Source organism: Zea mays, chromosome 4 (assembly GCF_902167145.1).
Source record: "Zea mays cultivar B73 chromosome 4, Zm-B73-REFERENCE-NAM-5.0, whole genome shotgun sequence".
Taxonomy (NCBI): domain Eukaryota; kingdom Viridiplantae; phylum Streptophyta; class Magnoliopsida; order Poales; family Poaceae; genus Zea; species Zea mays.
The window spans coordinates 205,639,789-205,662,112 of record NC_050099.1 but is presented as its reverse complement, the minus strand read 5'-3'; the positions used below and the strand labels follow the sequence as shown (position 1 = coordinate 205,662,112).

The following is a 22,324-nucleotide window of genomic DNA, read 5'->3' as shown; positions in this document are numbered from 1 at the left end:
AGGGGATAATAGGGTGGGATGGAATGGAACGAGCCATAGGTCCAGTCTCAAATTGTCTCAGCTCAACTGTGTGTAAATGACATAGTCACGTAGGAGAGTTCGGACCGAGCTTTTGTAATGTATGCCCATTGCCAGTGACTAGTGTTGTAGGGGTGAAAATTTTGTAACTTCTAGTGACTTTTATTACTTTTATTTTAACCATGAGCAATGAGCAATGCTCATTTTCATTAATCAAAAGTCTGATTGTTGCCCACCCCATTCTCTCGGGATCCCACCGACCCTTACCCAAACAAGCCCTCATATCGTGTCCAGCAGTAGACCAATATAGTCACATAAAACATTGTTTTGCACCGTGTACTATATTATTAGCATAGTAGAGTTTAAATATAGGTATATGAATAGGTAAGCTGTTGGAGATAGTCTCAAGGGTTTAGTTTGGGAGGTAAACCCAAAGTAGAAAATCACACATAAATAACTAAATATCTTAAAATTTTTATTGTATTTATTATTCGAGAAAATGACAAGGATCCTGAAGGTAATTTAGGTTTCCAAACTAACCTCAAATGTCGCCTAGGCACTACCGCCCTCGGTGCCCCATCCAACATACGACCTTCATATCTACAGTCTGACGTCCTCGCTCCCATGTTTGTCTCATTTAGGGCTTGTTTGTGTCAATGTTAATCTATATAGATTAGATGGGATCGAGTTTTACTGAACAAGGCCCTTATGGAAGTTGAAATGAACGCACCTAAGGAACCGGTCAACAGAGACTAAAACACAGCCTTCCTATCCTGCAATATAATGTGTTACTATTATAGATGTCCAAATGGGTGAGCCGTGTTGACCTGGCCCAAGCACGGCTAGGCCTGACACGGATTGGGACCGTATCAGCCCGGCCCGGATTACCTAGCGAGTCGTGTCGTGCCGACCCACGAGCCCTAAGCGAGGTACAGGCACGCCTCTAGGTTAATAATCGTGTCAGGTCGGCGCACGGCCCGACGGGTCTAACGGGCTCATAACGACATATGGCGTCTAAATAATAAAAACATCCTAAAAGTATTCATATTTGAGGGATTAAACCATATTTATTAACTCTAAACATTTATTTACACTCACATAACTAACAAAAATATATGTTTCTTGTGTTTTATACTCTATATTCAAGTATAATATATGTATTTATAGAAAAAAAATAAACCAAGCCATGCCGGGTCTAGCCCGATGTGCCACGACTTCGGCCCAGACACGGCCCGGTGATCGGGCCGAGCCAGCACATGCCCCGTTCACTACATGCCGTGTCGAGTTCATGCCGTGCCAAATCCGTGCCGGGTTTCGGGTCGCCCAGTAAGCCTGGCCCGTCTGGACATGTATAGCTACTGCTACCTGCCGAGATTCCTATCATACAGCATAACATATGTCTGGTTTTCCAGCAGAGCCTGCGAACCAAGTTCAAAAAAACTTACCCACGTATCATCGGTTTTAAAGGTATCAAACCGTTTTTTTTTCAATGCAGAAAGCAACTTTTTTCGTAGCAGAACCAAATGTACCCTAAAATCTGTTTGTGTTTAGCCCGTGCAATAGTATTCGAGCCTGTTTGGTTCAGCTTTTCTCTGACCATCTTTTCTGAAAATCTGGCTATGGGGAGAATCTGGTTGTGGAAAGAATCTGAGTATCATTACGATTACGTGTGGAGAAAGATAAAGTTGTTTATAGGGCTTAGGATCTAGAAAGTGACGGATTTCTACTATTACAACGACTCAACCGATTATGTGTTTATGTTGATTTTGGATGGTTTTTGCCCCCAACGAATTTTATAGAAACTGGCTGAAAAACTGAGCGTTTGACAGTTCGCAGCAGCTTTTGTTGGCCATAAGCTGCTCGAAGCCGAAACAAACCGGCCTTCGTGCTGGCTGCTGTAAACTAAGAGGGCTGCTACAAACCGGCCTCTCTAGACAACTCAGACAGAACTTCACACATATGCCCATGCCCACTTCAAATGCCGATTCTAATTCTACCCCCCCTCGTATTTAAACTAAGAGGGCTGCTACACGTACGACTCCAGTAGTAGACTCAGGTACGAGTAGAGTCATCTAATGGCTCATTGATTTATTAGTTCAGAATAAAAGGCAACAACAGCCGTAGATTAAGGTTGGTCGTACTACCGGTGGGTCATACGTGAAGCATTTTCGTTAAACTAAGCTTGGGGTGAACTCTGGTAAAGTTTAAATAGCATACCATTTCAGCAGACATCCTAAGATATTAGCAGTTGTGCAACTTGAAGAGTAATGATTCTACAAGACTACAAGACTACAACTAGTGAAACCGACCCATATTTCTAAGTTGTGCATGTTATGGTCGCTAGATCGGTGAGGGATTGGAGAGGAGTATCGATGGACAGGAACGTCGGTCGGGGGCCTCTGCCCATGGCCGAGCAAAAGGGGTTTCTCCCTTCTAATTCTTGCGTGCTTTATTTTTCATCCATTGGTTACATAAATAGGCTAGATGACGTCCCTATCTAGTTAGAGATCATTATCTTCTTAAAACTCTTCTAAAAACTCTCAACAACTACAACAACTACTAACTGATAAACTTCATAGATAATCTCAACTAATATCCTAGATAATCTCAACTAATCTTCTAATCTTATCTCTATCTATCCTTATTTAATCCCCCTTAGAGGGCCCATGACTGCTACTGCTGCAGCCCCTCCGTGGGCCTCCTTAGGCCCTGACACTACACCCTCCCTAGACATTCAGCTCGTACTCGAGCTGCAGCATCCAACAAACGACATGTAATGACCTAACCTATCACCGAAAAATAAATCTTTTACATCTCGACTCATCTTTTAATTATTCTAGGTATACTGTAACTGCAAGCATCATCATGCGTCCCAAGGAAACGTTGCACAGCGAAGAGGAGGACGCGAGCTGGAACCACGAAAGTAAAGACACAGCAGCCTTTGGAGGCGGGCCTGTAGAGGCCAACGTTGGTGTTGCTTGCAGCAAGTGAATCTCGTGCAGTGCAGCCCCTCATGGTTCTGCGCCCACCAGCGCGCAAAGGATGGTGTGGCTGGAGCAGATGGTCGCGAGGCCAGCAGACCCCTTTACGAAGGAGAGTAGTCATGGTAGCTACCTGGTCGCCGCAAATGAGGGCCAGCACCGAACGGAGCGTTGCAGAGGAGCGCCATGTCTTGCAGCCTCTTGTACGCGGAGGTGAACAACCTTAGTAACCGGGAACTGGGAACTTAGCCACGTTCCTCGTTCCGGGAACGTTCGTTCCGTTCCGGGAACATGGGAACAATCTCGTTCCAGTAGTGTTAAATCCTAGTTTTAGTAGCGTATCGCGTACCACGTTCCCGTTCCTCGATCCCATCGATCCGGGAACCTGGTTACTAAGTAAACAACCACCATGTTGCTCTTGTACCGGTGGGTCATACGTGAAGCATTTTCGTTAAACTAAGCTTGGGGTGAACTCTGGTAAAGTTTAAATAGCATACCATTTCAAGGGACATCCTAAGATATTAGCAGTTGTGCAACTTGGAGAAGGGCAATGAATCTACAAGACTACAACTAGTGAAACCGACCCATATTTCCAAGTTGTGCAACTTGGGGAAGGGCAATGAATCTACAATACTACAACTAGTGACCCGACCCATATTTCCAGGAGTCGGGCTTACTCACGTTGAAGATGAAACGAGACAGCATCACATCACATGTGATGGTGCTCAAGACATATATTCCCATCACACTGCATGGTGCATACACAGATTTGCCTGGCTGCCAAAAGAACCTAACCTACCGGACTAACAACAGGTAGCGTTTTACTTACACAGCACTATTTCACATATCGTTGCCTCTCCGCCTGCTGCCAGAGGTCTGAACTCCAAAGCATCGCCCCCTGTCAGAGGCGTGCTGCCCGCGTCACCCAATGGCGGCGTGTATCCAGCTCCCAACGAGTGTATCATCTGTTACATAGGGGAGGAGGAGCTGTTACTGAACTTCTACCAATATCACAATTAACGTGCAAGGTCTGATGGGATCACCATACAAAACGTTATGAGATGTAATATGCTCGGCAGAAAATTTCCCAAATTCAGTTCCCCACCCACTCATTGACAAGCAGTACAGCTCAGCGAACCTATGAATGCCAAGCCTTCTACAACAACAGGGCAGAGTAGCAATGCTACGTATACAGTGTATGTTGGAGGTTCCAAAAAAAAGTGATCAATGTTTCCAGTAAGAAACATAGCTATCCTTATTAATCATTTACAGTAGAGTTCCTTTGTCTATACACAACCCTTCACCTGCACACGCCACAAGTTGCCAATTCGCTACGGCATTTCAATGGCGTTGTGAAAGCTGTCAGCATGCATTCAAAACAATATGTTGCTGGACTACGTACCAGAAACCAGACAACTACTACAGTACACGAAACATCACATGAAACCTCCTATCGCATGGAAATATGTCGCTATGTTGAAGGGAAATAATGCAGTAATAAAGTTTTGGTACTTCACCATATCTATTTACACTGTCCAGAGAACAACTATTCATTTAAATAGAGCATTCATGAAATCTAGCAATCCATGGCAACTTACCGCTTTCATGGTCAGATGCTTCATCAAGTTTGGCAATTGCATCAAGCAATGACTGCTCTTGGCCCTGCAATGATAATAATATGCATCAGCTTTTCAAGAAGGAACGGACGGTAGCTTCCCCAGTTCAGATTCTCTTAGGAACTACTAGAGGGAATAGAGAAAACCAACTTACTATAAGCAGTTCCTTTGCCCTTTCAATTGCATACACATCTGGCCGGGATAATACCCTCTCCACCTGTTGACAACACAGAAGGCATTGAAATAACAATCTTCCATTCAATTTCACCAAACTGAGAAATATGTACCTTTTTCACAAGAGTTTCAGTATCAGGTATGTCAGTACGATTGAAGTTCAAAAGCCCCATGTCATTATGTGAAGCATAATACTCGTTCGTGTGATACCTTCCGCTTCTCCCATCCATACCTTTCGTAGCACCATCAGATGCCAGCCAACCACCCTGATGTGGAAGGGTTTGATAGGCAGATCCCCGTCTTATGTTTTCAGGTGCCAGCTGTCGGGGTGCGGTGGGGGGTGGGGAACTTTTTAACTGCCAGTGCGACACAAAGCATGCTACACTAACTACACATGAGTGTTCAATGATGATTAAGATTTTGAAACAATAAAATGGGCGTTGAACCCAACTCATTAAGCAAAATATCAGACGCTAGGTTAGGGCAATGCTTGATCAAGCATTCACTAAAAATGTAATTGATCAAGCAAAATATCAGACGCTAGAGAATTCTGGCTCCTCGTCAACAAAACATCGCCAATGAAAAAGGATGCCACAACATGCTTTCATATTACCTTTCCTGGCTTGCCTATTTTTCAAAAGATTAATTTTTCATCTTGGTTCAATTTGTGTATGTGCGTGTGCCACTTGAACATAATTTGTTTGCAACTGGCATGTTTTTCGCGCTTGACAGGAGGTCAACTATTAAGAACTATAAGCACACTCTTGATGGTGAACAAAAAGCAGGATCAGGAATACTCCAAACCTACTGTATATATCTTGTTGTCCACCAATGCTTTCAAAGGCATGCTGGGTGAATGGGGATCCACAGGGAGTGAATAGATGGGATGTGATTTCTTCTGCCGCTTGATAGGTCCAAGGTTGTGATCAACTACGCTATTATAAGGCAAGCTAGATTGCATTCCACATCCCTGCCTTGACTGCCTACAGAAGTTTAGAAAATACAAAGCACACTTTAAAGATCATGGAATCATTATTGAAGTTATCAATTTGTTCACCTCAATGAATGCAAATGCTTTAACCTTTATACAGGCCTACCCGGTACCTTATTCTATGGATAGCCTCCTCTTCATTGACCATGTTTAATAGCATCCTGTGTTCCACATCAGAGACTTTCAACTCTCTTCTTAGTTCAGTAATTAGACTTTCTTTTTCCTGCACAAGACCTTTGTTAAAAAATTTCGGTAAGGAATATAATATGCCACAGTAGTCACCAGTAATTTTCCATTGATGAAATTACCCATGTCAGGGCATCCGATTGCATTTTGAATGCTCTAAGAACACCAGTATATGCCTGTTGCTCAATCTGATGTATATCGCTATCCAACTTGTTGTGTGGTCTTGGCTGAGAAAATGGGCCTGCTAATTGCCTTCTGTTCCCACTGAAATGCATTCTCGGTACTCTAATTTGATATGTTGGAGGGAGATCATCATCACTCCCTGAAATCAGACAAATAGTCAATACAAAATAATGCAAATACCAGAAACTTCTCTGAAACAGTAAACTCAGGTTCCAGATTAGTGGTGTTCAGATAAGTTCCATAGCTTTATGTTGTTTCCACAATGATAAATTATCAAAGTGTCCGTCTGGATCTGCCTCTCTTTAATATAACAAGCAGGCTCTCCAGCCGGTTCAGTTTTTTTTTAAAAAAAAATCAACTCAATCATACTACAGCAGTCATGCTATCCAATCCAATTCTTCACGCAGCCATGCTACTTTTTGTGAATTCTATGATAATTACATCACATTACATGGTAATAATTTACATGCAACGAAGAAACAATAAATAAACCCGTGCTTACTCCCAGTAATCTAAATATGTGGTCCATCTTCCATCATCAGTATTCAGAAAGCATCAACATATACAAAATCGCATCACCACGCCACCCCGAGCACGCATCAAACTCTGCATTTGCCAGACGGATCGGCTAGACGCGACTCACCGCTGCAGTCGAAGGCGCGGTGCTCCATGACCTTCCGCGACGCCACGGAGCCAGCAAACCTCGCAAACCGTCGGCGTCTCCTCCGGAAGCCCACCAGATCTCAACTCCAGCAAGCGTTGGGAACTTGGGACCTCCAGAGCCAGACGTCCAAGTCCAATCCACGTAGCTGCTTGCACCGCGGCTCCGGCCTAGGTTTGGAGCTCTGGGTTCTGGGGGGGCTGGAACGGATGGGGATCCCGGTCACACTTTCCACTTTGGTTGGACTACGCTTTCCATTTGGCACCTAGAAAATTGGTTTGAACTCGTACGGAACTGTCAGCAAACAAAAATATCCTAAATAGTCAAACCGAAATTAGATTTCTAAAGACGCATCGCATTTTAAGATATAAGTTAAACTAGTCTAATAACCGTGTGTTGCGACGGTAACCAACCTATTTAATAATACTAGTCGGTTGTCCGTGCGTTGCGACAGCTTACAACAATATCCATCAAAAAAATTTCAAAATTTTTTATTGATTGTCTCCGCTCTCTGTGTAATATATTTTTTGATTTGGCTAACTGATGTTATTGTTTACTCCATGCAAATATGTCTTGGTACAACATGGCCAATGAAGTGAGCGATTAGAAAAGAGTTCATAACGATTGACTGAATGAACAGAGATTATAAAATGACATAATTCCATCATACAGAGACCAAATAAGAGAAAGTTTGTGAGATCAAGTTTCTAAAATAGGTCCCATGAAGTCAAACTTATAAAAAAGAAAGATCAAAATATGGAGTGATTGCTAAAGTCAGGCATCATTAAAAACTGGATACGCTCCATATAAATTATGCTACTTCGTAGCAATTACTAACGTTTAAAACTAACAAATAACCTTTCATTTTGTTGTTAGTGTGACAAATCATTGCTGCTCCATCCAATGCAGCAACCACAAACACCATATAGTTTATTGCGCCAATGTGGTCTCAGAAATGACATAATGCTTGCAAGAGCCAAGAACGTCATGACGTGCTTGGGCTGTAGCCTCGGCCCGTAGTGCTGGTCCGACCCGACACGATTATTTTTTTATTTTACAAAAAAACCGTATATACCTATATACGATTTATATTCAATATTAAAAATATCTTAGCGTGATGTTCTACTGGTTAGACAGTTTCACCCAGTGTCTCCCGCCCTTCTTCTATCAGGGCATTGGTTCGAACCCCACCTCTCACACCATTTTTTAACATTTTACGCTGATTTAATTAAATGGATCGACGGGCTGGCCCGACACAGTTAGCAGGTCGGCATGACGTGTCTGTGCTATAGTTGTGGCCCGCGTGCATCTAGCCCATGTCGGGCGTTGTTACGCTGATTTAATTAAATGGATCGACGGACTAACGGGCTGGCCCGATACAGTTAGCAGGCCTGCATGACGTGCCTGTGCCATAGTTGTGGCCCGCATGCATCTAGCCCGTGTCGGGCGTCGTTTGGTATCTATAGACGTGCAGCGGATTAATTTGAAATAGATGTGAGGGGTTATTTGTAAAAAAATGACGCATGACGACCGTTGAAACTGGTGCTTTAAGTATAGTATAGATTGATTGGGTGACTAAACAACACTTGAGAGTCTTAATGGACCCTTCACATAAAAATACTCAGGCCCCATTTGTTTCATTGAAATTCAATTCCATTTTAATAATTATAATTTAGACAAAACTAATTAAGTTCATATATTTATATATGTAATATATTTGTATATTACCATAAATCATATGATAGAGATATTTATATACCATATTTATGTTATAGCAAAGTAAGTAAAGAGTGTGCTATAAGTTGTATATCGGAAAAATAGTATGTAAATCTATAGAATCAATTTTCATTTCTCACACCATGAATTTGAGATAGCCTTATATGATAACTTTGGAAAATGGTGGAATGTCGTATCCTAAAAAAATAGTCTATTCCATTAGTAAAATTCAAATTCCTCAAAATGAAAGGAAACAAACGGAGCCTCATAGTAAATGAATTTAATGTCAAAGTGAACATATTGTTCATATACTAGATATTGAACTGGTAAACAAATATTACACTTGATCTTACCAAAAGACCGAAAAATGTGTTAAAAAGTAGCCCCTATGCTCGAATTAAATTAGAGCCAATGTTTTGGCTTAGGACTTGGAAGCGAGAAGATAATGTAGATCTAATGCCCTAACCAATATTATCATTGAGATTCCATAGGTAACCCATGCAAATTCATTTATGGTGATGGCTTAACAATTTTCTCCAAGTTTAGCAAAACGTAGAAAAGCACAAGTACGCCAACAAAATCATTCATGAAATACCAAATACAAAAAGTTTATCATCTAATACTTAACATGCTTAATTAAATACATAATTGCTCTTACCTTGAGAGTATCATATCAAACAACAAAAACATTTTCCGCTTTTATAGATCCTTGTACTCATTTTTAATTGGTTTCACTTAAAATTCAATGTGAAATGAATTCGGCATGAACAAAACTTTTTCATAGTTATGCTCTAACAATGTTTCACAGTTAAATGGCTAGAAATCTGTATAAGACCTCGCCACATTTGGTGATGTGTGGAATGCACAAACTACACCCTATTTTGAAGCGATTAAAAAATGAAAGGAGAAAAGGAAGTGTTTTCCAAAAATAACTCTCAAGAGCTTTTCTGCCATATCTTGTTCCTATCATTGCTGGAAGTTCAACCTCTTCATGCAGACTACGTACATGAAAGCTAAGAATGTTGCAAAGAGCACAAGAACATGTGCAACGACTGGCATAAAATCCCTATGGTAGCCAAAATGATATGTTACATAGTAGCTAATCTTCTGCTTGCTTTCGCTAGGGACTGTGATGGGGTCTTCTAGGTCTCCATATTGTGTCACGATAAGCCCATACATTGTCCATGCAAGTTGGTAAATCCAGTAGTACCAAATCCACAATCTGGAAATTCTATGAAATAAGAATAGAGAAAAGAAAACAAAAGCACTCTTTTATTCCTATAGAAAAGGATCACGAGAATGGTGATTGAAGAAACAACTAACCCATCATGGAATGAAGAAGCCTCGGAAGAGATTGAAGAGAAAATAGAAAAGATTGTCAACAATCCAACATTCTCGTATGGTAATTTTTTTACCTAATCAATGATTAAAATTGTGAGTTCTGCATAAGGCTTATACCAGAAAAACTGAAGCAACAACTGATGTTGTAATGTCCTTTGATCGGCTACGACTTCTCTAGGATGAAGTTGCTTCATAACTCAAACAGATAAAACATTAGCAACAAAATGGGGATAATTTGATTTTAAGCTCTACAACTCTACTATTTGTATCTATGAAATTTCAAACATACAACTTTTTTCTGGATTCATCTCATGGTATTTATAACTGACAAAACAGTGTGGTCCATGTATTGCAGCGGGTGCTGGATAGGGGTACTACTATATATTCTGTTGGAATTGTTTCCACATGTGTAGTGCAAGCGCAGCTATGTGCAATTGCAACTCTGCGTGCTAGAGCATTGCTTGAGCATCGTGTCTGAAACTCTAAGCATGCAGCATATCGGAACGGGACACCAAAGCAAACGTGCAGTAGATGTAGTACAAAGTTTGGATGTGAATTTTGGTCCTATCACAATGGTAAATGAGTCGGGGTTCTCATTAAGTAAAGACCCTACAAAAAATAAAAGGGTGCAAGGTCACAAACACAAGACGACCGTCGACCGTAGCACTTGGGTTAACTTTCAGTGAAAAAATGTAACTACCTCTGCATGGATCAGAAACATACATCGAACCCAAGTAGCTTAGTGACCCGCTTGGCAATGCAGTGTTTCATCACGTCCAACTTGACCTTTGATGTATCCACCTACCAAGCACAAAATCGCTAAATCAGAGGAAGCCCTTGCAGACAACAACTATATATCCCTAAATTATTGTGCGCTTGTTACAGTCAAATTGAGAAACAAAGGGTATGAGTGAAAGAACGAACTGACCAAATGGTCAAGCTTAGACACGAACTTCTGTGTCTTGAGCAGCTTGGCTTGCTTATTTGAGAAGCTTGTGTCCTAGTCAGTGGACGTCCCCTGCGAAAAACACGGCAATTAGAGTGGTTTCTACCAATAATAGATGAAGCACACGCTAGGTAGATCTACCATTGATGCCACGTCGCCCATGGGATGGGAGGAGCCGAGCGGAGCTCGCGCCGGAGTGGAAGACAAGTGAGCTAGAAGACAGGCTCCCAGTCCCTAGGGCAACGAGGAGGTTCGGAGTTGGCTGGACTTGATGCAACTTTTATCACCTAGTGAGCATCCTTATCAAGAGGCTAGCACCCTAATCCTCCTCGCCGGTGGCGGTGCAACGACGAAAGAAGCAGGTGGAGATTGTTGTGAAATGGATGGATTTGTTGCTAGAGCGACAGCAGCGAGAACGCTACTGTGCGAACAAATAGGATATGGATGGAATATGATATGGGACCGTGGGTTGATTTTGAAGAAATACAAGGGGTTCATTGTAAAAAGATGATGTGGGACGACCATTGAAACGGGTTCTTTAATATAGTATAGAAACTCTCTCCGTCCCACAATAGTAGTTGGTTTAGCTCTTTATTTTTATGTCTATATTCAAATAGATGATAATGAATCTAGACACATATACAAAATATATACATCAAGTGTTGTATGAACCCACTAATTTACTAAAATGAATTTTATTTTGGGATAGAGGGAGTGCATCATATCCACGTTAGAGCTGGTTTATCTTAAAATATGAACCATATGTAATTATAAAATTATCCATAAAGTAAAGTAAAAAATAGTACTTCATCCGTCCCAAAATATATTTATTTCTAGGACACTTCTTTTCCGTTAACATTCCAATAAATGATAATCAATATAGACATACATGACTGTTGGAGTGAAGGTCGAGCCCGACCTCAATCAGACTGCGCTGGCCAGAGCTAACCATGTTTGGGTGCAGGGCCCTATGTAACGGGAGACTTCACCATATCAGCAAGTAGGCCCTCGGTCGTTTGTGACAAGGGCGACCACATAGAGGCCCACACAAGAAGGCGGCTCATCGCCATTCAAGCCACAACAGACGAAAGACCCTCAGGAAGCAAAGACAAAATCCCAAGGGAGGCATCTTCAGGGCCATTTGAAAGAGAAGTGTGCCTTTGGGCCATTTATATATTGTTTTGGTGATTAAATGATCAACATGTTATGTTTATACTAACATCTTACATGAGCAATGAGCATAGGCACGTAAAGCAAATTGAGCTTGGAAGATGGCAAAATACAAATCTATGTGGTGTCAAGTGAAAAAGGTAATCTCTGGACACTTAGTCAATTGTTTTGTATACTAATCATATTTGTCTAAGTGCTAGGGACCTTATGAAGTCAAGCCAAAAGGAGCTAAAGAGACTTCGATTGACAAAGGAGAAGGTGGACTACTCTTCGTAGCATCAGACGGTCCGGTGCCACCCACCGAACAGTCCGGTGCACGGTCCGTCGTACAGCCTGCTCTCGGGAATTTCAGCCTACGTCAGCTATAATTCACCGGGTCGTCCGCGCGGAGCGCTGGAAGGTCTGGTGTGTCATCTAGCCAATGGCTAATGGCCATGTCGACCAGGGGCCAACGTCCACATGGTGCACCGGACAATCCAGTGCCCCCAGAACAGGAAACCAGCCAATCAGGGATTTCGTAGTTGTTGCAGTGTTCACTATCTGATGTGCACCGAATAGTCCACTGCACCCACGGACAGAAGGCAACTAGGGCTTTCCAAATGGAGCTCCAACGGCTCCTAGATCCCTTGGGGATAAAAAAGGGACTCCTACGCACATGGAGCACTATACCAAGCATCCTTTGAACATCCTACAACACTGAGACACTGCAACCACACCATTGCTTTGCTAGACAGAGGTTCGAGCACGTGTTTGAATTGTAACTCCGCTGTGTTGTCTCCTGTGTTCTTCTCTTGACTTGTGTGTGTTGCTTTGATTTTGTCTCTTGTGTGTGTCTCTACTCCCCCTTACTCTTGTGGTTTATTTGAGATTAATTGTGTAAGGTGTGAGAGACTCAAAATTGTGGAGATTCCTCACAACGGGAAAAACTTGAGATAAGAAAGAGAACTGTGGTACTCAAGTTGATCATTGGATCACTTGAGAGGGGTTGAGTGCAACCCTCGTCCATTGGGACGCCACAGCGTGGAGTAGGCAAGCATTTTATGCTTGACCGAATTACGGGATAAAAATCGATGTGTCACTTGTTTACTTTACTGCGATTCTATTTTTTAGCACTTCACTTATAATATTGCTCTAAGTTTAATACTCATCTTGTGAGAGCAATTAAGTGAAGAAGGTGTCTCCTCTCACACTCTTCATTCAAACTTGGTTTTCGATCTCACTAATCCATCTTAGACCAAGTTTGTTTTGTAGAGCTGTTTTTTACAGGATCACCTATTCACCCCCCTCTAGGTGCTCTAAATTGGTATCGGAGTCGTTCTCTTCATCAAGGGACTAATCACCCAAAGAGATGGACCTTAAGGGCAAGGGGATCATGATCAACGATAGGGAAAAGGAGATTCTCAACATCGACGAGTCAAAAGTTGATAAGATCACTGACTCAGGCTCAAACAACAATAGGAAGGACGGGAAGAAGAAGAGGTGCTTCAAGAAGATCATCTATTATGACAGCAATGCTTCCTCTTCATCACCAAGGGACGGCGACAACGAAGATTCCTCTTCAAAAAAGAAAATGGTTAATCAAAACTATTCCTTTGATTATACTCGCATTCCTTACAATTCAAATGCCCGTTTATTGTCTATTCCACTTGGCAAACCCCCTCACTTTGATGGGGAAGACTAATCATTTTGGAGTCATAAAATGTGTAGCCATTTATTCTCTCTTCATCCTAGAATTTGGGAAATAGTGGAAAGTGGAATGCATTTTGATAGTAGTGATAATCCTATATGTATTAATGAGCAAATTCATAAGAGTGCCCAGGCTACTACTGTTTTGTTAGCATCTCTATGCAGGGATGAGTACAACAAGGTTATCGGCTTGGACAATGCCAAGCAAATATGGGATACCCACAAAATATCTCATGAGGGAAATAATGCCACCATGATCACAAAGATGGAATTGGTGGAAGGTGAGCTGGGGAGGTTCGCCATGAAAAGGGGGAGGAGCCAACTGAAACATACAACAGGCTCAAGACCCTGATCAACAAGATCCGAAGCTACGGGAGTATAAGATGGACTGATCATGTTGTCGTTTAGCTCATGCTAAGGTCATTTACTGTTATTGATCCTCATCTTGTAAACCTTATTCGTGAAAACCTCAGGTGCACCAAGATGACGCCCGAAGAAATTCTTGGAAATTTTGTAAGCGGGCACATGATGGTAAAAGAAGCAAGGTACGTTGATATCATTGCCGATGGGCCTCTTCCTCTCTATGAGCCACAGCCTATTGTACTCAAGTCAACAACTAGCAAGGAGGCGCTACCAAACAAGGTAACACAAGTGTAGGTTGTCGGACTCAATGAGGAGGAAATGGCGCTTGTAATTAAGTGCTTTAAGACCGCATTGAAAGGACGCAAAGAGTACTCCAACAAGAACAAATCAAAGGGAAGGCGTTCATGCTTCAAATGTGGTAAGTCTGGTCATTTTATTGCAAAATGTCCCTATAATGACAATGACCAGGAACAAGAAAAGAAAGGGAAGAAGGAAAAGAAGAAGAACTACAGGAAGGCGAAGGGCGAGGCGCACATTGATAAGGAATGGGACTCAGACTGCTCTACATCTGACTCCGACGATGAGGAACTTGCTGCCTTCGCCTTCGACAAGTCCTCCCTCTTCCCCAACAAGCGACATACATGCCTCATGGCTAAGGAGAATAAGGTACATACACGAGATACTCCTAAGTACACTTCTTCTAACGATGAGGATTCCGGTGATGAGTTAGATTACAGCGATCTCTTTAAAGGCTTAGATAGATCCAAAGTTGACGAAATCAATGAATTAATTGATACCCTTAATGAGAAATATAAATTGTTAGAAAAGCAAGAAGATATTCTTTATGAAGAACATGATAAATGTATTAATGCTAAAAAATCTCTTGCTTTAGAAATTAAGAAAAATGAAACACTTGCTTCTGAATTGTCTTCTTGTCATGATTCTATTTCTAGCCTTAAGAGTATAAATGTTGATCTAAATGCTAGAATAGAAAAAAATTAAGTGTTGCTAATTCATCATTGGAGCATGTTTCTATTTGCAATAGATGCAAAGATTTTGATATTGATGCTTGCAATGATCGTACCTCTACTATTTTTAAGTTGAATAATGAAATTGCTAATCTTCATGCTCAACTTAAAATTTGCAAAAATGAATGTGAAAAGATAAAGTTTGCCCGGGATGCCTACACCATTGTTATACATCCCTCCATTAAGGATGGACTTGGTTTCCAAAGGGGAACCAAGGACTTAAAGAGCCAAAGGGCCTCCTACATCATTAAGGAGAAAGGGAAGACACCCTTGGCTAATAGTTCGCATTCTTTTCATGACAAGAAGAATCATGCGTATTTATATGCTCATGTTAAGAATGCTTCTAATGATTCTCATGTTGCTCATCATAATGTTTATGTATGGGTTATAATTGCTTATTTACAAATATTGATGTATCTATCTTTAGAAGAAGTGATGGTTCATTAGCTTTTAAAGGTGTATTGGATGGCAAGCTTTATTTAATTGATTTTACTAAGGAGAATGCCGATCTAGATGCATGTTTAATTGCTAAAACTAACTTGGGCTGGCTCTGGCATCACCGTCTAGCACATGTTGGAATGAACCTTCACAAGCTTCTGAAGGGAGAACAAGTGTTAGGACTAACATATGTCTGTTTTGAGAAAGACAGACCTTGTGTAGATTGCCAAGCGGGGAAGCAGGTGGGAACAAGTCATCCAGGAAAGAACGTAATGGCGACATCAAGACCATTGGAGCTTCTCCATATGGATCTCTCCAGGCCTGTTGCTTATCTTAGCTTCAGCAGAAGTAAGTATGGTCTTGTAATTGTTGATGACTATTCCTGCTTCACTTGGGTATTCTTTTTATAGGATAAATCTGAAACCCAAGAAACCCTTAAGTGCTTCTTGATACGGGCTCAAAATGAGTTTGAGCTAAAAGTGAAGAAGATAAGAAGCGATAATGGATCTGAGTTCAAGAACCTTCAGGTGGAAGAATATCTTGAGGAGGAAGACACCAAGCATGAGTTCTCCGCTCCCTACACGCCACAACAAAATGGTGTAGTGGAGAGGAAGAACAGGTGGCTCATTGACATGGCAAGGACGATGCTTGGAGAGTACAAGACACCAGAACAATTTTGGTTGGAAGCCATGAATACGACTTGTCATGCCATAAGCCGTCTCTACCTTTATCGCCTCCTCAAGAAGACGACTTATGAACTTCTTACCGATAACAAACCCAATGTCTCTTACTTTCATGTATTTGGGAGCAAATGCTACATCTTGGTGAATAAAGGTAGGCATTCAAAGATTTCTCCCAAAGCCGTTGAAGGGTTCTTACTTGGTTATGGCACAAATACAAAGGCATATAGAGTATTCAACAAATCTTTGGGTTCAGTTGAAGTCTCTAGTGACGTTGTATTTGATGAGACAAATGGCTCTCCAAGAGAGCAAGATTATCTTGATGATGTAGATGAAGATGAAGTTCCAATGGCCGCAATAAGAACTATGGCGATAGGTGATGTGCGACCACAAGATCAACAGGAACAAGATCAACCCTCTTCCTCAACAATGATGCAACCCCCAACTCAAGATGAGGAACAGGTACCTCAAGATGGAGGCATGGTTCAAGGGGGAGCACATGAAGAAAAGGACAAGGAGGAAGAAGTACCACAGGCACCTCAAACTCAATTCCGGGCCACCATTCAAAGGAATCCTTCGGTGGATAAAATTCTTGGTGACATTAGCAAGGGAGTAACTACTCGTTCATGATTGGCTATTTTTTGTGAGCATTACTCCTTTGTTTATTCTATTCAGCCTTTCAGGGTAGAAGAAGCCTTGCAGGATCCGGACTGGGTATTGGCCATGCAGGAAGAGCTCAACAACTTCAAGGGAAATGAAGTGTGGAGCCTATTGCGACGTCCGAAGCAAAATGTTGTGGGAACCAAGTGGGTGTTCCGCAATAAGCAAGAAGAGTACGAGGTGGTGACAAGAAACAAGGCTCGACTTGTGGCAAAAAGGATATGCCCAAGTCGCATGTTTGGATTTTGAGGAGACTTTTACTCCTATAGCTAGGCTTGAGTCGACTCACATTTTATTGGCCTATGCTGCTCACCATTCTTTTAAGTTGTTTCAAATGGACATGAAGAGCGCTTTTCTCAATGGGACAATCAAGGAGGAGGTGTATGTGGAGCAACCCCCTAGCTTCGAGGATGACAGGTATCCCGACCATGTCTATAAGCTCTCTAGGGCGTTCTATGGGCTTAAGTAAGCTCCAAGAGCATGATATGAATGCCTTAGAGATTTTCTTATTTCTAATGCCTTCAAGGTCGGGAATGCTGATTCTACTCTTTTTACTAAGACTTGCAACGGTGATTTGTTTGTATGCCAAATTTATGTTGATGACATAATATTTGGCTCTACTAATCGAAAGTCGTGTGAGGAGTTTAGCAGGGTAATGATGCAGAAATTCGAGATGTCAATGATGGGCGAGTTGACTTATTTCCTCAGATTTCAAGTAAAATAACTCAAGGAAGGGACGTTCATCTCCCAAACAAAGTACACACAAGACTTGCTCAAGAAGTTTGGGATGAAGGACGCAAAGCCTGCTAAGAAGCCAATGGGAACCGATGGACATTTGGATCTTGACAAAGGAGGTAAGTCTGTTGATCAAAAGGCATACCGGTCTATGACAGGTTCATTACTTTATCTTTGTGCTAGTAGACCGGATATAATTCTCATTGTATGCATGTGTGCTAGATTTCAATCCGACCCCAAGGAATGACACCTTGTGGCTGTGAAGAAGATTCTTCGATATTTAGTTCATGCACCTTGCCTCGGGTTCTGGTATCCAAAAGGGTCTACATTTGACTTAATTGGATATTTAGACTCCGACTATGTTGGGTGCAAGGTTGATAGGAAGAGCATATCAGGGACTTGTTAGTTTCTAGGAAGGTCCATGGTGTCCTGGAGCTCAAAGAAACAAACATCTGTTGTCCTATCCACCGCCGAGGCCGAGTATGTTGCCGCAGGTCAGTGTTCCGCGCAACTACTTTGGATGAGGCAAACCCTCTAGGACTTTGCCTACAATCTGAGCAAAGTCCCACTTCTATGTGATAATGAGAGTGCAATCCGTTTGGTGGACAATCCTGTTGAACACAACTGCACTAAGCACATAGACATCCGGCATCACCTTTTGAGAGACCATCAGCAAAGAGGAGATATTGATGTTTGCCATATGAAGGAAACAATGACGCCTAAGAGGGGGGGGGTACTACAACCTTTTAGGCCTTCTGTGACATGATGATTACGTCACTAACTAGTGTTTATTTATCACATGTTATGTTTTGGTGACGTCATTGTGACGAAAAAGCCATTGTCACAGAAGGTGCGTGTTAAATAGAGTACTATGACAATAATCAAAAAATCGTCATAGATTCTATGACACATACTATCTTCGTCACTAAATCTATGACACTCTATTTCGTCATAATTGCCCCTAAAAACGTCACAATTCGTACTGACATGCATTGCCATGTGGCTAATGGTGATGACGTGGTATGTGACGTGGCAAAACATTTATGACGAAAATTTGTCATAGATTCGATGACGTGGCATAATTGTTGTGACAAAGAATTTCGTCACAAATTGAAAGGTGTTGGCCGCTTATGTGGCAACACATTTGTGACAAAAAAGTTTCGTCATAAAATGTGATGACACGGCAAGTGATGTGCTGACAAAGCATTTCTGACAAATATAATCATCATCGCAATGAATACAACATATGCATTCATATCGTCATAGAATATTACACATCAGAACCAAAATATCATATGAATTTGTTCAACACAAATATTTCATCTATAAGATAATAATATAACTTTAAAACATATATCTACAAATCCTTTAACTTAATATCCAAAACAAATCCAATAACTTCAACTCAAAGTATTAAACATTAAGCATAATTGAAAAATGATCCTATAACTTCAAATCTAGAGCTACTGTAACTAGCCACTATAACAGCCATAAGGCTGCAGGTCCTATAGTGGTCAACCAGACTTAAGATGGAGGCACTTGGCCTCGATTGAAGCTTAATAGTTGATGAAGGAGGTTGTTATTTTCTTCCATCGACCTCTTCATACTATCAATTGTCTCCTGAGATGCTTGTGCTTGAGCCTTCAAGGTTTCCACTTCTTCCCGAAGGCCATCTTTTTCTTGCTTCTCGGTCTCCAGTTCATCCTGAAGTTGTTGAACCTTTGCAAAAACAGTCGTTATGGAGCTTTTCTTGGAGGCGGACTTAAGACCAACATTGCATAGGAACACACTGGAGCCTGGTAGCACATTAGAAATAACTTCTGTAGGAGATTTTGGTTGTTGTCCATCTTGAATTGGTGCTGCTACCATTTCTTCCATGTCAACCTAATATAAAATTTGAAGGTTATTCATCAGTATAGTATACCACAAGTTGCAAGTTGTGAGTACAAACATGAAAGGAAAACAAGCACTTACAATAGCTTTCTGAACATTTTCACTAAAACCTTTCTTTTTGCTACAGTGCATCTCCTTGAAAAGATCTATTGCACTAGGTTCCAGGTCCTTATATTTTTCTTGCTTCTGAAATGATATAAAATGAGTCCGGTGAGAATGAAGGTCTTGAAATAAGGTACAGGTAGGTTTTCAAAATAACAATTTAAAATGCATTTTAGATATGAATAGTGCTAAAGCATTTAAATAAAACTGTAAATGAAGCAATCAGGAACAATGCTCAAATAAGGAGGATTAGGAAACTTGTAGGTACTGTAGCTACAACCTAAAACATTATAGTTTGGTGGATGACCTGTTAATAAACTATTAACAATACAATAAAAATGATTTAGGAGACATGCTCTCTAATTAATGGACGCAAGCACACATAATAACCACCTCTTTAAATGGTTATGGGTGTTCATTTGCAGCATTACACATTCATAGATTATTCAACTATGCACATAAAATAAAGGTTGTTGCATAATCAAGAAATGTAAGTGAACACAAATGTAACAACCAGGGGCAACTATATGAGGTAACATAGATGTTAAACTGACTCTATTGGCAATATTACACATTCACATATCATTCAACTATGCAGATAAGTAAACAATGGTTATTTTCTTACCAATATAAAAGCCTTTGCAATGTAGGACTTAGAGCATGTGCATTGTTGATACTGTACTTTTTCACGATTAAGTTTGTTCTTCACACAACTTTCCTATGTATCAAATAAGCATGTAAAAATAATATAGACTTAGAATATGTAGCTGGAGTAAGAAAAAACAAACATATGATGTGGCAACAGAGTAAGCAATCATGTCAGACATAGGGTTATGCAGAAGCCACCATTCTAGATCATGCCACACTGCTACAAACGTGAATACCACCCAGATACTTAGTAGCTTTCTTTGAGAAACACCAAGAGGAATGTATAAGTACATGTAATAAGAGTGGTCGATCAAACAAAGCAACACAGACTAACAAGCATAGAATCGTGAAGCTATAAAAAGACATGAAAGGCCAATAGATTTAACAAGCAAGACATAATACAAACATTTTCCATACATATATGTGGCCACTATTTTCAATATAAATTCAGTTTTGGTGTGTTGCTCTCTTATAAAAGTTGTTCGGAGAGTGCATAGACCTTGAAAACAAGCTAGACAGCTGCTTCCGATAGAGAAAGCTTTGAAGAGAAAGGCAAACTTTGAAGAGAGCAAGAAATTTAAAGAACAGTTGCAGGTTTACAAAAGGGAAATTGCAGTGAAAAAACAAGGAATAAGAACTTTGGAATGGAGGACAAGACCCTAGAGGCTCTTAATCTTTGATGGTCTGCCCTCGATTTGTGAAGGATATGTCGAGTGTTTTTGAACTGCATGTTTCTAAAAAACTATTCTACTCTTTTCCAAGTAGCAGTAAACCTGAGCAACTTAAAAAGTTTCTTCCTTGACTAATAGTGCTTTGTATGAGACAATGAAAACTCACTCTTATTGCCTAATATAGTATAAGCAGTTTATTCTCAGGTTCAAAAAAGATACACCAACGCCATAATCACATCATGTATAGACTAACATTTTACCAAAAAATAGGCACCTGTCACATTGTATTTCCCTTTTCCCATTATATTTGGCTAGCCAAACAAAACTGCCGCCATGCAATGCTTATTTGACTATGTAAACAAATATATGTATAACTTGTTGTTTTCAGATCAAAGAAATATGTTAGTAGCAGTTGCAGTAACAATGGAGTACTGAAGCAGTTCCCTGATGCAATAAAACTCTGCTCCCAGTCAAGTAATATGTCAAAGATTTGCAGCAACTAGCAGGCTGACCTAATACTATATATGCAATAGATCAAAGAAACATGTGTTATTTATAGAATGATCAATGGACTGGCCATCACACTGTGTTCCAAAGACGATGTTGATTCATAGGTTGGGATAAGCATAAAGATGTAGAAAACATCTGGATATTGCAAATACCTTGTGATTTGGGGTAGACCACTTCTCCACCAACTTTCTCCAGTCATTGTCAAACATGCTTGGAATAGGTGATGTAGTCCTCACTTGATTAGCAGGTATCCCATTGAAGTACTTCTGTTTCAGTCTATACCTCATTTGGCGTTGTCCACTCTTTAGCATGTCTAGACATGCATCTTCCACTGCCTTGATCTCACTATCCACGATGAAATTAACCTAGTAAAGAAGTAATCGTTGTTTGATTCTTGATTGAAAAGGTGAATGAACTTTATGACGAGTAAAACTAACTTACAGTAACTTTGCCAATGTAGTTTCTTATTATAGGTTCATTCTCTCTCTTCTTGTATTCCTTCCAATGGTTAAATATTGGAATGTGCTGCCTCAATGTGATTCCACCCTCTGATGCAAACTTAGCAGCTTGAATAGGTGGCTCTGGAGCAAGGATCTTTGTCACAATGGACACAAGCATAGTATCCTCTGGTAACTCTACCAGACAAAGTGCTCAAACCAGGATAGTCATGAATACACCATATTACAGCAGCATGTAGATCAAAATCTTCCTACTGAGTGCATCAAAAGTAGAAACACCCAACCAAAGTTCTTGTAAATCATCAACTAGTGGCTCTAGAAATACATCAAAATCTTTTCCTGGACATTCCCGACCAGGGATGAGTAGACACAACATGAAGTTTGATTGCTCCATACATACCCACGGAGGAAAGTTATAAGGGATAGCAAAAACTGGCCACATACTGTAAGAGGAGCTCATTTTGCCAAA

At 40.8% G+C, this 22,324-nt stretch overlaps 2 protein-coding genes, 1 long non-coding RNA gene and 1 pseudogene across 4 annotated transcripts; all 4 read right to left on the bottom strand.

Annotated features, from left to right (window-relative positions):
• Positions 1–3,477: 3,477 nt before the first annotated feature.
• Positions 3,478–7,100, bottom strand: LOC100274024 (ENT domain containing protein). Of its 2 annotated transcripts, none has more exons than XM_008678634.3 (8): positions 6,793–7,100; positions 6,089–6,288; positions 5,894–6,003; positions 5,598–5,772; positions 4,903–5,145; positions 4,770–4,832; positions 4,598–4,661; positions 3,478–3,964 (listed from the first exon to the last, which is right to left on the bottom strand). In XM_008678634.3, the coding sequence occupies exons 1-8, from the start codon at positions 6,818–6,820 to the stop codon at positions 3,921–3,923; spliced, it is 927 nt and encodes a 308-aa protein (XP_008676856.1). In that variant the 5' UTR covers positions 6,821–7,100; the 3' UTR covers positions 3,478–3,920. The 2 variants fall into 2 exon arrangements, with proteins under 2 accessions (XP_008676856.1, NP_001141881.1); NM_001148409.1 differs by having other exon boundaries at positions 3,553–3,964; positions 4,903–5,109; positions 6,793–7,018.
• A 1,681-nt stretch (positions 7,101–8,781) lies between these two features.
• On the bottom strand, positions 8,782–8,899 carry LOC111591479 (uncharacterized; annotated as a pseudogene).
• A 10,146-nt stretch (positions 8,900–19,045) lies between these two features.
• On the bottom strand, positions 19,046–19,802 carry LOC109945616 (uncharacterized). Its single transcript, XM_020551932.2, has 2 exons — positions 19,548–19,802; positions 19,046–19,457 (listed from the first exon to the last, which is right to left on the bottom strand). Exons 1-2 carry the CDS (start codon positions 19,596–19,598, stop codon positions 19,098–19,100), a joined length of 411 nt encoding a protein of 136 aa, XP_020407521.1. The 5' UTR covers positions 19,599–19,802; the 3' UTR covers positions 19,046–19,097.
• Positions 19,803–19,951: 149 nt separating this feature from the next.
• Positions 19,952–21,737, bottom strand: LOC109945615 (uncharacterized). The gene is made up of 2 exons (XR_002268874.1): positions 21,550–21,737; positions 19,952–20,286 (listed from the first exon to the last, which is right to left on the bottom strand). It is a non-coding gene; the product is annotated as an uncharacterized lncRNA (long non-coding RNA).
• Positions 21,738–22,324: the final 587 nt, after the last annotated feature.